The sequence below is a fragment of the Haliotis rubra genome, unplaced genomic scaffold, assembly GCF_003918875.1.
Source record: "Haliotis rubra isolate DU_JTF1 unplaced genomic scaffold, ASM391887v1 Scf55, whole genome shotgun sequence".
Lineage (NCBI taxonomy): Eukaryota > Metazoa > Mollusca > Gastropoda > Lepetellida > Haliotidae > Haliotis > Haliotis rubra.
The window spans coordinates 42,223-60,089 of NW_025767246.1; the positions used below are offsets into that span (position 1 = coordinate 42,223).

At 40.9% G+C, this 17,867-nt stretch overlaps 1 protein-coding gene across 1 annotated transcript; it reads left to right on the forward strand.

Annotated features, from left to right (window-relative positions):
* The first annotated feature begins 3,443 nt into the window (after positions 1 to 3,443).
* On the forward strand, positions 3,444 to 17,605 carry LOC124253733. Its single transcript, XM_046687555.1, has 10 exons — positions 3,444 to 3,548; positions 5,920 to 6,078; positions 7,552 to 7,734; positions 8,270 to 8,461; positions 13,722 to 13,925; positions 14,333 to 14,470; positions 15,137 to 15,268; positions 15,912 to 16,046; positions 16,860 to 17,000; positions 17,479 to 17,605. The coding sequence occupies exons 1-10, from the start codon at positions 3,494 to 3,496 to the stop codon at positions 17,571 to 17,573; spliced, it is 1,434 nt and encodes a 477-aa protein (XP_046543511.1). The 5' UTR covers positions 3,444 to 3,493; the 3' UTR covers positions 17,574 to 17,605.
* Positions 17,606 to 17,867: the final 262 nt, after the last annotated feature.

Here is a 17,867-nt window from a genome sequence, read left to right on the forward strand (position 1 = left end):
TTATGTCTTGAAGAAGTGATAATTGTGTTTTAATTATGTTTGCTTTTTTGGTTGCATGTGACCTTTAACAACCAAACAAGGAATGGGAACATGTGATCAATATCGGGTAGGGCTTGAACCATTTAAAAGGAATTTTGTACGTGAGTAGAGTAGTGCGGCTGTTCTATCAACGGCTGGTTGGCTAGCTTGTTGTTTAAGGCCGCAGTATTATTTGTTACACTGCTATACTGAGTCGAACAAAACCTTATGGAAGGTCGCGTCAGCTAACCTTTTCAATTGACCAATCAGAACACAGCTTACCAAATCGCGAAAGTTGACATTCGCACATACTTTTTGAACTTTTACCTCGAAAAAGTTTTGTACCCGAACGATTCCGAATGCTATTTTCCGAACGATCGCTTCCGAGTGATGCACATGGAGCACGCCACAACAGTGAGTAAACATTTGCAGAAAATAGCGTTTTGTCAGTATTCAAGGATGTCAGCTTGCGGAAATATTAGCTAATGATAACCATGTCAACAGAAACCCAAAAGCGTATATTCTGCAGGTCATATATCAGTGTGTTTTATGCGGGTTTTCATTTGTTGTGAGATCAGTGTTGGTGACCGGGGAAGAGAAAATCCATTTTGTAAGTCCCAGATCAATAAAGAGATGTGTTTTGCTCGCATGTTTCGCCGCCGCCATATAGCTGGAATATTGCCGAGTACGGCGTAAAACACTCACTCACTCGTATGTTTCACGGGGTAAGGACACAACAAGTCAGTTGTGTCAACGATCAGTGACGTCCTGAGTTTTACCGCAAAACACATGAGTGGAAGAACGGATACTGTTTTCTAAAGGTCACATGCAGCGTAAAACACAACTTTCCAGATTCTGATACCTTTCGGTAAACAAATCGTCAAAAATGCAAATTCAACTTATAAAGTTGAAAAATAACGCGATGAAAAAAAACGCGCGAAATCGGCTTTGGTGTTAGCTATTTTTCTAATGTTTTGTTGATATCTCACAGGCGCGAGCTTTTTATATGTTATGACAGTAAATAAACTGTTTATATAATTTCATTTTTCTATTTCACCATACGTTCTTCTTACCGAGACACTTTCTCAGTTCGATACTTAAAAGCAATGTCATTATTTAGCGTTGACAGAATTTCTAACTGTGATATAGATATGTCGTTGTCACAGACAAAACTCAATGTCTTGTTTTATTGACACCTGTGTGTCTGCCTGCCTGTCTGCTAATGACAATATTCAATACACAGCTGCTATCACTGACATCATGCAATTTGAACTTAACACCTATCAGGTTATACACCATAAACAAATGCATTGATTTATGGCCCGAGTTCAGTCTCTGTCACATTATGTAATTAAACAGACAGGCAGGTGTGATACTTGAACACATGACATGGTATGATGTCTGTTGATTGCAAAGTGTTATACACAAAAAAAGAGCATATATTTACTAAACCCAACATCTCTATATACACACACAATGAGACGTGCATGAGGGCGGCATCTGCAAATGAACCAGCCGTTACACTTGAGTGCACACCCACCCGCTTTGACTGGGTTCGGTATCCCGGCTGCTTCGTTTCGAGGGAGGTAAACCCAAGTACAAAATATTGCACTTTTGATTTGCGATTATACGCTTATAATTTTGTTTATTTGTTTTTTCATAATCAGCAATGCATATTATGTCTTGAAGAAGTGATAATTGTGTTTTAATTATGTTTGCTTTTTTGGTTGCATGTGACCTTTAACAACCAAACAAGGAATGGGAACATGTGATCAATATCGGGTAGGGCTTGAACCATTTAAAAAGGAATTTTGTACGTGAGTAGAGTAGTGCGGCTGTTCTATCAACGGCTGGTTGGCTAGCTTGTTGTTTACAAGGTTTTGTTTAACGCGAAAAATACTGAGGCTAAACTTACTTAGACTGTTTAACGCCGCACTCAGCAATATTCCAGCTATATGGTGGCGGTCTGTAAATAATCAAGTCTGGATCACACAATCCAGTGATCAACAGCATGAGCATCGTTCTACGCAATTGGGATATGATGACATGTGTCAACCAACTCAGCAAGCCTGACCACCCGATCCCGTTAGTCGCCTCTTACGACAAGCATGGGTTATTGAAGACCAATTCTAAACCGGATCTTCACGGGTTCAATCGACGGAGGCGAATCGCCGTTACCCAGTTTCCCAAAATTGGACGAACGTATCCGCTCTTATGCTGAAGTTGTTGTAAGAGAGATGGACTGAGGCAAAGCAAAATTATGTGAATGTAGAACCTGTTGTTGCCTTGTCTGAATTTGCTTCAGTACATAAATACAATGATGTTAGTTAGACGTAACGGTCGTCCGACCGCTCATTCGTTGACTTAACGACCCTCGACGGACCAGGTGAGTGTAGAGTCTAAGCCTGAGCCTACAGACAGACAGACAGACAGACAGACAGACAGACAATAGTTTATTAACGTTTCACTTCTGTACAAAGCTAAAGTATACACACAATTGTACAAGTGTACAGAATTATTCAAATATAATTATGAGAGACATAAAAAAGATAAAAACAAGTTTTAACCATATAATAACTCTTTTCCACGTTTTAAAATAAGGAAGCAGATTTTGGCTGTATTAAAGCATATAAAAGGATTGCTGAAAATAAAACATTTTATCAATATCACATTTATCTAAACAATATGGACATGAAGTATTGCACTGGTTAAAAAGGGTCTCTCTCAGATCATCATATAATACACAGTGAAGCATAACATGTAATTCATCTTCAACATCATTAATACAATTGAAACATTTTCTATTTTTCAAATACAATATTTTCATAGCGGCCAGTTTCCACTCTAATCAGAGCAACACTACATCTCCCCTGACAATGCGGAACGGCCACACGAGCAAGTACCTATAGTAGGGTCTGCTGTCGCCCGAAAGCAGTTACGACAATAGCATACGTCTTTATTACAAAGTATCCGGTAAAACTAAAAGAATTTCTGCTTTGGTTTGTAAAATATAACAAACTGAAACTCATAAGATCTTTCATCAATAGTTTCATTATTATTCATCTTCTTTTGAAACAATCCTTTAACGGAAAGATCAAATCTAATGCTTTGTCACAAAGGGCTAACTTGCCAGCGTACCAGCTCACAGGGACTGACTGACTGAGTTTAGTTTTACGCCGCTTTTGGCAATATTCCAGCAACATCACGGCGGGGGACACCTGAAATGGGCTTCACACATTGTACCCATGTGGGGATTCGAACCCGGGCCTTCAGCGTGACGAGCGGACGCTTAAACCACTAGGCTACCCCACCGCCCCAGCTCACAGGGAACTCTTCTCAACCTCTGCACTGTCATGGGCGGTATATCGTGACATTCACGGATGTGATGATGGACGAAGGAAGTCAAGTTCCGTTTCATTTCTAGGCTGTAGATCTGCTTCAGTCCCCAACCAGTTCACGATACAGAAGTGTGGTGATGGCCATGCTGATTATTATCGTGGTACTTGGGATCGTCCCCGTGGCTGTATCAGGTGATTACTTTAAAATAATGTATTCTCTTTGCATGGATTTCAGTGATAGGCATTCTAGGCAGAGACAAGTGTGCATGCATGTAGTCAAGATCACATTGCCTTGACCTTGGTTTGTTTCCAAAACGAGGCTCGGGATACGCGCGTGCACAGGTAGTGGCATCTGAAAATGATGGTAGATGATGAACTGAATGAAAACAATTTCATGATCAAATTATGACTGGAGGTTTCCCCCCCCCCCCCCTTTGAAAATGACTAAAGACCACATTGAAGTTAATGTTTTGCAATGGCAGAGCCAGTCCCCCCCCCCTTTGAAATATTCTGGATCCGCCTATGGACAGTGTTTTGTTACTGACAGAGATGACAGAACGAGGCTGTTTACTCCAGATCTGGAAACTGACCATGAGATAATGTTTCTATGTCCCGTGGGTTGACCTAGTTACGAGCGAGGGTTGAAGGTGGTGGTGGTGTCGTAACTGCTGTCGGGCGTCAGTAAATCCTACAACATTTACCTACTCATTACGGCCGTTCCACATTATCAGGGAAGATAGCAGCTCAGGGTCTCCAATCGCTTGGTCCGTCGAAGTATGCTAAGTGAAGGAGTGAGGGGTGGGACGACAGTGACTCCTAACTAACCACATGACATGTTCTGGCACACATGCATTCAAAGATAACGCATCACAAAGCTCTATACCTACATTGGTTTACTTTGTCTCAGTGCATCTCTCTACCCACAACTTCACCATAAGACTGGCTATCCATGGGAGAACTGAGTGACGTGGATTGGCTTCGGATATGTAGAACTCGGACTACTAGCACTGCTCTCCTAGTGTTCAACGTGTCTTTTTAAGTGGTTCGAACCCACCCTGATCTTGGTAACATGTTCCCAACATATCGTTTTGGTTTGTTAAATCTGCATTTGACCTTGAACTCCTGTGTGACGTGATTGGAAGAATATCGGGCAGCACCGTTCCGCGACTCACCATTTTCACTGATTTGCTTATTGTTTTATTGTGAACTTGCTCTGTCTTTCACAACAAATGTGTTCTGTGTCTACATTTCATGGCCAAACGTCATTCTCTCTAATAATTTCCGGGTAACTCGAGACTTTCTGTCTCCATTCCGTGCTTAACCGTTATCAGTCACGAGAATATAAATATGGAATCTAAATCTAAATATGGAATCTGAGGTAATTCTCTAATATACACAAATGGTATTAATTAAACACCTCCTGTGTTTTTGCAATTATATTTTTCAACACGTACATGAAACCTCTCGTGGTGACCACGATGGAGAACCAGGAGTTTTTCTGACCCGTGAGATCCTTTGACGACACAATGATTTTATGATGATAATTGTTAATTTTATAAAACTCTGATTTTCATACAAATTTCTTCCCAGTGCAATGCTGTACAGGAAAAGGACTCTCAAGCAGTTGTACATCCCTGTCATATTTTCGGAAATGTGTTCGTCAATCATTATTGTTGAGATTCTTAAGAGGCATTTAGAAGTTGGTGAATATATAAGACGAGTATATGGATGACAACTTCTTGTTTATTGTATAAAACAACGTTTCTGGGTTACTTTTGCCCCTTCTTCAGGGATTGATTGCATTGCATTGGCCTGAAGAAGGGGCAAGAAGTAGCCCAGAAACGTTGTGTTATACAATAAACAAGAAGTTGTCATCCATTATATACTCGTCTTATAAATGGTTATTGTTGTTTTGCATGTGGCTATTGACAAGTTCAATTTTAAGTATGATTATAATGTTTCGAAATACTGTGTAATTAAAAGTAATTTACTGTTTAATACAATTTAAGATGGATTTTTACGTTTCAATGTATGAATAGATAATGTCGCAATTCTTAACTATGTTAAACCCGTGAAGATCCGGGTTAGAATTGATCTTCAGTAACCCATGCTTGTCGTAAGAGGCGACTAACGGGATCGGGTGGTCAGGCTCTCTGACTTGGTTGGCACATGTCATCAAATCTCAATTGCATAGATCGATGCTCATGCTGTTGATCACTGGATTGTGTGATCCAGAGTCGACATTTTACAGACCGCCGCCATGTAGTTGGAATATTGCTGAGTGAGGCGTTAAACAACGAACAGAATAGAGGGAAATTGTATGTATGCATGCATGTATGTATGTATGTATGTATTTTTGTATGTATGTATGTATGTATGTATGTTTGTATGTATGTATGGATGGATGGATGGATGGATGGATGGATGGATGGATGTGCGTGTGCGTATTTGCATGCACGAGTGTGTATTCTTGCGTGTGCCAGTGTGTATTCTTCCCACAACAGAGAGGTCTGCTTGAGACAGACATGGTTACTATATAAATGTTCTTCTGATGACATTGCAGACAACCCGTGTGCCCGAGACAGACTGGGGAACTATTGGTTCGGACCTTCCTGCAGGTTCCAGTGCCACTGTTTCGACAGAAGACAATGTGACTCCACAACAGGAAGCTGCTCTTCCTCCGGATGTGAGAAGGGATACTTTGGTCCCGGCTGCCAGTACTGTAAGTTAATAAGTGGAACGGTGTTGTATTTTTGTTTATTTCAAAAACATGTCCGGGTTAGTATCACATTACGCACTGAATACGTAATGTATGTATGTAATAACATAAATGGTCCGCCCTGAATTATAATAAGGTGTTGTTTAATAAATCGTAACTTTTGTTTTACGTGTGTACGATAAAATACGCCACGTGCATTCCCATAGTAGCCTAGAAAAGATAATGCCTGGAAGCGATACACAAAGGGAACAGGTCAAAATGGCCACACAACAATGGCCACACTGACCCTAATCAAAATGGCCACACAAAAAAGTCAAAATGGTCACAACCCCAAGTCAAAATGGCCATTGAAAAAGTCAAAATGGCCATAGAAAAAGTCAAAATGGCCATACACTATGGTTTTTTTCCATATTAATGAGTACTCTCGCAATGTAAGAGGCGATACTAACATTAATGAGTATTCTCGCAATTTTTCTTGATCAATACTAAACAAATACCACTTTCTCGTCTCGTGTTTATCGCTTTCGTCATCGGTAGCAAGAGCGACAGCGCTGTACGAATAGTATGAATCAAGGTTCGGTTTGGATGTCCTTGACAGGCGCAACAGAGTGTGGCGAAGTCAGAATGAGCGTTTTTTAGACAGAAACATGGGAGCGGCAGCCCTCCTACAGACAGAACCCCGTTACATGTCATTCACACACGTGTCACGGGTATTACTACCGTTACGTCCATACCATTTGCACGTGAAGGACAGCAGTGCGTTTTAGCAATTCATTTAACACAATCTGTGGTCGTCTGACGTTCATCGACTAATGCAAATCTCACTCTGACGTCTCCGTCACATTGTTAAACTATATATCTCATTGAATATATAAAATATCAATCGATGGGACACCTTTTTATGAATATCCCCTGCTTAAATAGTTATGATACATTCGGATCTGCAGTTTACTAATCCAGTACTTTAACGTGTTCAGAAGGTCTCACAAATGACTGATTCAAAATTTCCACAAGTTCAGAATGTCGTACAAAAGTCCGATTCAACACTTGGCTATGTATAGTCTGACAGATCAGGAAGTTCAGCACTTTGTCATGTCCAGAATGTCTTAGAAATAACTTCTTTACCATTTTGCCATACCCAAAAGGCCTACATAACAGAGATTCTGCACTTTGTCATGTTAAGAAGGCATTGCAAATACAACTGTAACTGAATCGGCACTTTGCCATGTCAGCAAATAACTGAATCGACACATGATATTGTTAGTGAGGCCAAATGTATCCCTGGTTCAGTTCGCCATGCCGTGAAGGTCTCATATTGCAGTAGTTCAAGACACAATAGCATTGTTCGGGGCTGGACATGTTGTGACCTCTCTTTAGAAGTTTCTGATACTTGTTCCAATGGGTTTGTGTGTCCCTATGAATATTTATGCATTAATGTCCACAACCAAATGGTTAACCTTGATTCACATGTTACAGTCTCCATTGCCCACGAACAACCAACAACACAATCCAGTACTTCGTCGAGGTCATCCTCTGCTGTAGACGGTTTCACCTCCACCAACTCGTTAACACGATCCACCCTGGACCCAACATGGAGCGTGGAGTTACAACACCCTGCCTGGATAGTCTGGGTGGACGTCAATGTGCCAGCGAATTACGGTAGTGTAACGTATTCTTATATATAACCATTCATACCGCAAATCGAAAGTCCAACATAATGAAACGCTGATAATGTTGAGAAATTCTTCAGGTACACCCACTTTAGAAGTATACTGGTAATACCTCAGCATCAGAGTGAAGGTCCATATTGAACACATCATTCATTTTTAACACGGCAAACCGAAAATATTAACAGTAAAATGAACGGTATTATGGTCTTTCTTTCTTTTTATTAACTCCATACTCACCAACATCCCAGCAATATGGCGGCTGTCTGTAAATAATCGAGTCTGGACCAGACAATCTAGTGATCAACATCATGTACATCGATCTACTCGGTTGGGATACGATGACATGTATCAACCAGATAAGCGAGTCTGACCACCCGATCCCGTTAGTCGCCTCCTACTACTAGCATGGGTTACTGCAGACCAGTTCTAACCTGGATCCTCATGGGTGAACGGTATTATCAATAGTAACATCATGTATGTGTCCCCTGTTTTTGTGTTAAGATTGTATATCTCTATGGTTACAGGAACGCGGGAAATAGCAATGACAACAAGAAACAAAGACACGGTCGTGCCGTGTAACGCTACGAACACTTGGATCACGTCTACAACGTTGAGAATCACGTGCAGGAACGTCGTCAACGCCACCAACATAACACTTATCGGAACAGAGTCAACGGAGTCCAGACTGGCTTTGAGTGAAGTACAAGTTTACGGAGGTTAGCCATAGTTTTATGTGATTCTCTAAAACACGGGCCAACGATATCATGGGCTAATTACTCCATTATCGACAACCATGCCTACAATTATTCAGCATACACCCAATGGCAATAATGAACAAGTATGTTTTGTGTGATATTTTACAGAAAAAGACATAAATTGTTCAGTCAACAAGTTAAGTGGAGTGGGTGTAACTGTTTATCGGTTAAGGAGTTGGCTCGTCACACCGAAGACCTGGGTTCGATTCCCCACATGGGTACAATGTGTGAAGCCCATTTCTGGTGTTCCCCGCCGTGATATTGCTAGAATATTGCTAAAAGCGACGTAAAACTAAACTCACTCACTTTATTCTAATACTGTTCAAGAACATGCTTCAATTATGAGTAGACAGGCTCGATATTTTTATGGTGAAAATGTTATCGTAATAGAGATCTCTATTGCCTTCTGTTTTCAATTCGAGTGATATTAACAGTGCTGAAAGAGTTTTTACCTATATTCAAACCTGTCAAGTCAGTCCCCTTGACATTCGCCAATACCTACTTCCAATTACAATAGAAACCCTGTGCTGATTCAGCATGAACCAATAAAGGTTTATCAGGGAGCCCCATTATTGTAATTGAGGAAAACAATTGAGTCAAAACACTGTCACTTCCTGTCGGAACACGTCACACGCCACAAGCTTAAGGCAGTAAGTAACTTAGAGATAAACAAAAAAAATAAAGGTGAGGTGAGGTGAAATTGGGTTTTACGTCGTGCCTGAGAATATTTCGCTCATATGACGACGTGCATGCGTGTGTATGTGTATGTGTGGCTGCTTGTACTAGCCCAGACTTAAGCTGTTTTATAGTGCTAGCCCACTGAGATACCATACCGCAGTGAAGCATGAATACCCCACTCAGACACATTATACTGACTCCGAGCCGACCAGTCCTTGTTGTACCCATTAATGCCGAGCGCATCTTTTGGTATGACGCGGTCGGGATCGAACCCGCGACCTTCCGCTCTCCGGGCGGACGCTCTAACCACTACACCATGGAGGCGGTCTCATAAACAAATCAAACACATAGCCTGAAGACAGTGGCTTTTCTGTGGGACATTTGATATGTAGTCATAGTTGTCTTTTTATCTAATTGTTGATATACATTTTTATTAAAACTATATATTTGGACGTGTATGTAAGGCTTGATATTTGATATTCTGCAATCCATTTTAGTGAGGTGAAATTGGGTTTAACGTCGCACTAAGAATATTTCGCTCATATGACGACGTGCATGCGTTCAGCTGGTTTTATAGTGCCAACCCACTGAGATACCAGTTAAGCATGAATACCCAACTCAGACACATTATACTGGCATTATACAGCCGACCAGTTAGACTAAGTCCTTGTTGTACACATTAATGCCGAGCGCCAGGCAGGGACCAGCAAGTACCATATTTTAACGTCTTTTGGTATGAAGCCGCCCGGGTTCGAAACCTCGACCTTCCACTCCCCGGGCGGACGCTCTAACCACTACACCACGGAGGCGGTCCCCATTTTAGTGAGTGAGTGAGTGAGTGAGTGTGGTTTTACGCCGCTTTTAGCAATATTCCAGCCATATCACGGCGGGGGACACCAGAAATGGGCTTCACACATTCTTCCCATGTGGGGAATCGAACCCGGGTCTTCGGCGTGACGAGCGAACGCTGTATACGTGAATGTTATATGTAAATACACACATATATATTTTCTTTTGCCAGAAAAGGCATAATTTTATATACCCACTTGTCAAATATATTGTCTTCTCCGCTCCGCTATAAAATTATGCCTTTACTGGCAAAAGAAAATATATATGTGTGTATTTACATCTTTAACACCCGTTTCATATATATAATTATGTACATACACACATATTTTCTTTTGCCAGAAAAGACTTTTAGCTTTATCTCCCACCACATCTATAACACCCAGGCATAATGTTATATTCCCAAGTGCCATAAAGCATTATTGTAGATTCTAATTCCGATATTTGTAAGTACAGTAATCTACAGTAATGCGCGCTGGCAAAAGAAAATATGTGTGTATGTGCATAATTATATATATGACATGTGGGTGTTAAAGTTCTCAATACACTGATATTTTCTTTTGCCAGAAAAGGCATCCATTACATTAGAGCGGAGGAGTGGTGATGTTGGCGATGGTTATAGTAGTAGTAGTAGTAGTAGTAGTAGTAGTAGTAGTAGTAGTAGTAGTAGTAGTAGTAGTAGTAGTAGTAGTAGTAGTAGATCGGATCGTCTGCTGATGGGGTGTCCCAAGGCCGTCGCCACCGTTGACGTCGCCGTGACGAATCTGTTCCACAGGTTTATTGTCCGGATGTAGCGGCCTTCAACTGGCGTGGTAACCCTTGGTCTACCCGTTCTTGGACGGTCTTGTGTCTGGCCTGTCTGTTGGTAGCGGCTCAACAAGTAGCTTGGCTGCAATTGAAGACTCTTGCAATGTGACGTTGTGAGGCCCCCATTTCTGCCATACCAATGGCTCTGTCACGTTCGGCTTGTGAAAGTCGAAGCATTTGTAAAGCATTTCTTTGATGTTATTTTTGATACTGCATGGTTGCACTGTTCCACATCTGTATTTATGCAACAATTGTGCACGGATATTTTCCGCAAAGTCCATTTATGCTGATTTTTTTCATGCCAGCACGAAATTCACTTAATCACGGACTTATGCCTTGCTACTCGACCACAGAATGTGTTTCGGCGAATGTTTTCTGAAAACATTTAACTTTATGGCAGTATCTGCAATTGCGAAAACGTTAATTTAAAAGTGATAAGTTTCTTTTGCCCGTTAGTTTATTTGTTTTTAAAAAGTTTCATTTTCAGGCAGAAACATCGCACTACGGGGAGACACATCACAGTCTTCAGTGTTTGACATGTATAATTCATCTCTTGCGGTGGACGCCGGCACTTCCGCCAGATTTTGAAGATAAATCATGTACTCACACGGCAGTTACATCGTGTTCAAATGGTGGGACAACAGATCCCAACTGGATTCTCCGGCTTGGACAGGACTACCAGATATACAGGGTAGATGTGTACAATAGGGATGAACCAAGTAAGTGGGATACAGACAGATGTACGGATTACTGTAGATTAACAGATATACAGGGTAGATGTGTACAATAGGAATACACCAAGTAAGTGGGATACAGACAGATGTACGGATTACTGTAGATTAACAGATATACAGGGTAGATGTGTACAATAGGAATGCACCAAGTAAGTGGGATACAGACAGATGTACGGATTACTGTAGACTAACAGATATACAGGGTAGATGTGTACAATAGGGATGCACCAAGTAAGTGGGATACAGACAGATGTACGGATTACTGTAGACTAACAGATATACAGATATACAGGTAGATGTGTACAATAGGGATACACAGTAAGTAAGTGGGGACAGACAGATCTACGGATTACTGTAGAGTAAGTGGGATACAGACAGATGTACATTACTGTAGATTAACAGATATACAGGGTAGATGTGTACAATAGGAATGAACCAAGATACAGACAGATGGGATTAACAGATGTACAGGGTAGATGTGTACAATAGGGATGCACCAAGTAAGTGGGATACAGACAGATGTACGGATTACTGTAGATTAACAGATATTCAGGGTAGATATGTACAATAGGAATGCACCAAGTAAGTGGGGTACAGACAGATGTACGGATTACTGTAGATTAACAGATATTCAGGGTAGATGTGTACAATAGGGATGAACCAAGTAAGTGGGATACAGACAGATGTACGGATTACTGTAGACTAACAGATATTCAGGGTAGATATGTACAACAGGGATGCACCATGTAAGTGTACGTATGTACGGATTACTGTAGATTAACATACATACAGAATAGACTTGTCATGCAGGGGAGAGGTGTGCAATACATGAACAGGTGATCTGTAGACTTAAGTATTGCTATATGATATATATTTGAATGACGGTAACTTTAAAAAAAAAATTGTTCACTGTATTTCACTTTTATACCATCAATGGAGAAATAAAGAAATAATTATTTAAATCTAAATATTTTGGAAATGTTGTAGTCAGTAACACTACTGACTTAGGCAATAAGCGGAAAAATGAAAATATATATCAGTCAGTAAACTTACTGTCTAGTCGTTTTAGTCAGTATCGCTACTGACTAGGCAGTACCTTATTGGCTAGGCGGTAACGCTACTGACGGAGTTTCCTTATTGACGCTAACATTTATATTATTTGCGACACAGAGTAGATGTGTACAGTATGTGAAGATATTAGTGGGTTATAAAACATATGTATTACTTTACATTCATGCCATATATAGTAGATATGTACAGTTGAATTGATGGGTTACACAAAACCAAATGTTTTCGAATAGATTTCCATAGTAAATTTATATATAGATCCAATTCCTTTTCCGAGTACAGGAAGTTGAACACACGAAGCAAGTTCCGCACCAAATGTCACCTACTTGATAACATCTCTGCTTGAGTCATCGCGTTGAAAACAACAGAACTAATATTGAAAAAATACCGCCAGTTTTAATGACTGGGGGGATGTACAATTCAAACCCCCAACAAAAAATCTTACACTAAATCATCCAGTTACAGCCGTCAGATGATTCTTTCTACACTGAAGTGCTTGTTAAACTTGTTGAAGTATAACCTGTATATTGTATTTACCAGGAAGTAAAACGAGTACTTTGGTTTTATCATACAGCTTAAAAAACAAGTAATATAACGAAATAGTCGACTGTATATCTTTGCCATGACCTCCCCACTTGAATCTACCATTTTTGCCTCAAACACACAAAAATATAATGTCCTTATAAAGCCACGAATGAATTTAACATTAGCATCATATGATATCAGGTTCAGCAACTGCTTAAAGGGCGCATTAAATGAATGACATCTAGACTTTGTTCATTTCTACAAATGGAGTGAGTGATTGAGTTTAGTTTTACGCCGCACTCAGCAATATTCCAGCTATATGGTGGCGGTCTGTAAATAATCGAGTCTGGACCAGACATTCCAGTGATCAACAGCATGAGCATCGATCTTACGACAAGCATGGGTTGCTGAAGACTAATTCCAATCCGGACCTTCACGGGTCGTTGCATAAGAAAGATAACAAGGCTAGTTTTCAGCCTTGATCATTTATCGGATAAACTAAAATCTCATGATGTATTTCTTCTAATTCATACGAGAGTACATAGTAGTAAGTTTTTCCTTAGATGATGTGCGACTCAAAGAATTTCGCATCCGTTTGGGGAAAGCAGGCGTAAGTGGTTTGAAACGAGTATACCAAGATCGGTCCGATACACCACCGGAAGTGACGTCAGTACAGATGCCAGCCAGTCGAACGGCCAACAGACTGGAGGTGACCTTGAGAGGAGACTGCAAGATATTGACGCTGTGCGAAGTTCAGGTGTTTGGTGGTGAGAGTTTGTTCATCTGAAAGGAGTCTTTTTTGTAGAACACATTCATTTTATCAGATGAAAGTTGAAAGGGACATTATTATTTCTCATATATTACCACTTTCAACTCCGGGTATGGCATACAGGGTGTTTTTACTATCAGATTTGAATCATTCTACGTGTGGAGTACGTGAGGTCCAAGTTTGAGTTATTGAATGAAATTCAGAACATTGTCAATCTGTACGATACTGGGGAGATTGATTCATGACACATATTGGCTTTGAAGTATCCTGTTGGTCATGATAATATTCCGTTCTCCGCTGATGTGACAAAATCTTACCATGTACCTTCTCATACACATAATAGATGGCTCAGAATATTTTTGACAATCTTAATTCAAGCAATGAAATGCTCTCTTTCTACTTCAGACTGTCTCGACTACAAATATGGCTTAGAATGCAACTTCACCTGCCGTTGTCGTGACCGAGCGGAAGTGTGCAACAAGGTCGACGGCAGTTGCGTGTCAGGCTGCGCAGATGGCTTTACTGGAGTTGACTGTAAACAAGGTCTGTACAAACTTCAGGCCATCAGATGAGTTTTGTTCCACGAAACATGATCAGAAGACTGACTGACTGACTGAGTTTGGTTTTACGCCGCTTTTAGCAATATTCCATCAACATCACGGCGGGGGACACCAGAAATGGGCTTCACACATTGTACCCATGTAGGGATTCGAACCGGGTCTTCGGCGTGACGAGCCAGCGCTCTAACCAGTAGGCTACCCCACCGCCCCATCAGAAGACGTACATGATGACACAATACAATTAATCCAAGCACAACACTACGGGTAAAGCAGCGTTGGGGGCAGAGAGTAGGGGGATGGTTGACCGTGTTGGCAGGCTTGACTCCAGCCAGGCAGTTCTAGGCCTCTGCACACAGAAACAGATCTTTCAAGTCGTGTGTCTCTCTTTGAAATATGCAAACAGTGAATGGGTACCCGGTAGGATGGAGATTTCGAGAGGACACTAGTGTTTAATTTACCAGGAACATGATTTAATGATTCAGCGTTTTGAGCATGTTTCAGGAAATAGACTTGGTATTTTATAAATATTCACCATATTGTTTTTGTTATTATTTTTTACATGCATCACATCTGATATGATCAGTGGCCTCTGATTCTAATGTGGCTGTTGGTTGATGGTAGTACTATACTTGAATCCTCCATGTTGCAGAGTGCCCAGAAGGACGCTACGGCTTCAACTGCACGAACAACTGCAGCAGCAACTGTGTCGACACTCACTGTCATCACGTAGATGGCACGTGCAAGTGTGTTCCCGGATGGATGGGAGATAGATGTACAACGGGTAAGTTTGGGCACTTCCTTACAAGAAGACAGCCGTGAAGATCCGGGTTAGAATTGGTCTTCTGCAACCAATGCTTGTCGTAAGCGGCGACTAACGGGATTGTTGTTTATAGCTCTACCCATTCATATTCAAGCTATATAGAGCCTGCCTGTAAATTATCGAGTCTGGACCAGACAAACCTATGATTGACAGCATGACCATCGATCTACGCAATTGGGATACGATAACGTGCATCAACAAGTCAACGCGCCTGACAACCCGATCCCGTTAGTCGCCTCTTGGATCTTCATGAGTTGGTGGGTTCGGATCCCAATTTATTCCCGATAGTGTTTCTGTTTTTTCAGCATCAATTTCACCGAAGTGGTCTGAGACCGGCATCACTCCGGATTTTCCTCCCACATAAAGCTGACCGTGATGTAACTGAAATACTGTCCAAAGTAGCGTTAACCGAACTCAATCACTAAATCTCCATGAAAAAAGTCAATGTTGTTGAATGACATTGCGACAGTTGCAGACGAAGAAACAGTGCTTAATTTGAAAGAACTGGCATATATTTAAGTCTAGGGTCATGGTTTACTTGTACCTATTCAGTGATATACACATATGAACTATTCACTGACATTCGCTTTCTATTTTCTGCTAGTCTGCGACCAGGGGACCTATGGACACGAATGCAGTAACAAATGCTCCTCATGCAGAGACTCCATCTGTCACCCTGGCAACGGCACGTGCATCATGGGATGTCAGCGTGGTTGGACCGGAACACAGTGTGATACAGGTTTAGACTTCATCTATTATTAATACAAATATACTAAATAGCAAAAGAAACGCAACTCTGGCTTTTGTCAAGTTTTTAGATAGAAGACATCAACATGAACGCTTACTTTTATGAGACTTCATTTTTTGGAAACTTGCGTTTCTTTTGCTGTTCAGTATAGACTTGTAATACCGTCAAACACCGTTTTGTCGAAGTGGAAGAGACATGCGTAAATGCTTCGTGTTATCGAGTAATACCCAACAATCATTAAACCATAACGAATCGACGAATCAGCAGAAGGATCTGCGTCAAAGACATGGCTAAAACTATGGATATTATTCATATTGCTATTTAAGGCATTCTAGTGAAACAATTTAATTTTCGTTGAAATTTTACATTAATTTGTCTGAGGCTAAAGTTGTGAGCCACATCATCTTTCATCATCAATTATCGAGACCCTAAAGGCTTTGTACGCTATGAAATATGACTCGTTGAAAGAAAATTAGTATTTTTAAGCGTAATGGAGGAGGTTAGGCCTCTTATAAAAAGTGAAATACGGAAATATGTTTTTATGATTGTTTCAAAAAAATTCCAAATATTGAGTTGTTGTTTTGATAATTGAAAAACATAAGTATGAAATGAGAGGCAATGGGTTAGCGCAGTGGATAACTTGCTCGCTCTTCCAATCGAAGACCAGGTTCGATCCCTCACACGAGTATAATGGTTGAAGCCCTTTTCTGGTGCTGGAAGTCCTGGAATCTTGCTGAACACTTCAGTCTTTTCTGTGAAATGCTTGTCATGGCTCAAAATATGTGCAATAAATTTCTTTCTCAGAATGTGACACTGGTACCTTCGGCTGGGGATGTAACGAGACATGCGCAGTAAATTGTGCTGAGCAACGTTGCCATGGAGACACGGGCGTTTGCGCCAGTTGTATTGACGGATGGGAGGGCGCAATGTGCGACTCAGTCAAAAGTAATTTGAGTTTATAATATCGTTAAAATAATCATATTCTAAGAATTGAAATTCCCTCGACTATAGCATGTTCAGATAGGTATTTAAAGCAGGTATATTGTAAATTGTACTTCGTCATCATCGCAACAGACGCTATCTATCTCTCAATCTACTACTACTACTACTAAGAAGTAGTCTTAGTAGTAGTCATAATAATAATAATAATAATAATGTCCACTTGTATGGCGCCGTTTCCACACACTAGTGTATGCTCATGGCGCCCCGTGTGTACAGCTTAAAAAACACAAAACTAGTAGTAGTTGTAGTAGTAATCGTAGTACTACTAGTAGTAGTAGTAGTTATAATCATAATTAACCCTTTGGGAATGGGTCAATGAATGTCAATGAATCAGAGCCTAATTAACATTAAAAGGCCAGCTGACTTGTTTTCTTACTCAGGTTACAGATTAACGTGCGTGGCCATCCCATATATATTTCAGAGACAAACATGACGACGGTGGCTGTGGCTGTTGTCGTCACCCTGCTGCTGTTGATTGCGGTTGTCGTCATCATCGTTGTTTGTCGAAGGAAGTGAGTATAGCGTTGATGAGTATCACTCACCACCATGAGTGAGTGAGTTGGGTTTCACGTCGTTGTGAACAGTATTCGGAATAGACAAGGATGAGCCGAGTGTTCAGATCAGAGCGGAGCTTCTTACTTTACATGCGTCAGGTTGGTGGAGGCCCAGGCAAGAGACAAGGGTAAGCGGAGATTCAGTTCAGACATGCATGAGGTGAGTGGAGATCCAGTTCAGACATGCATGAGGTGAGCGGAGATCAAGTTCAGACATGCATGAGGTGAGCGGAGATTCAGTTCAGACATGCATGAT

Excerpts from the sequence above, each read along its gene's own strand:
- LOC124253733 (XM_046687555.1), top strand. The coding sequence starts at position 3,494 with ATGGCCATGCTGATTATTATCGTGGTACTTGGGATCGTCCCCGTGGCT. Across the intron at positions 8,462-13,721 it reads TGAAGTACAAGTTTACGGAG|ATGATGTGCGACTCAAAGAA; the intron begins GTTAGCCATAGT and ends GTTTTTCCTTAG. Across the intron at positions 17,001-17,478 it reads AATGTGCGACTCAGTCAAAA|AGACAAACATGACGACGGTG; the intron begins GTAATTTGAGTT and ends TATATATTTCAG.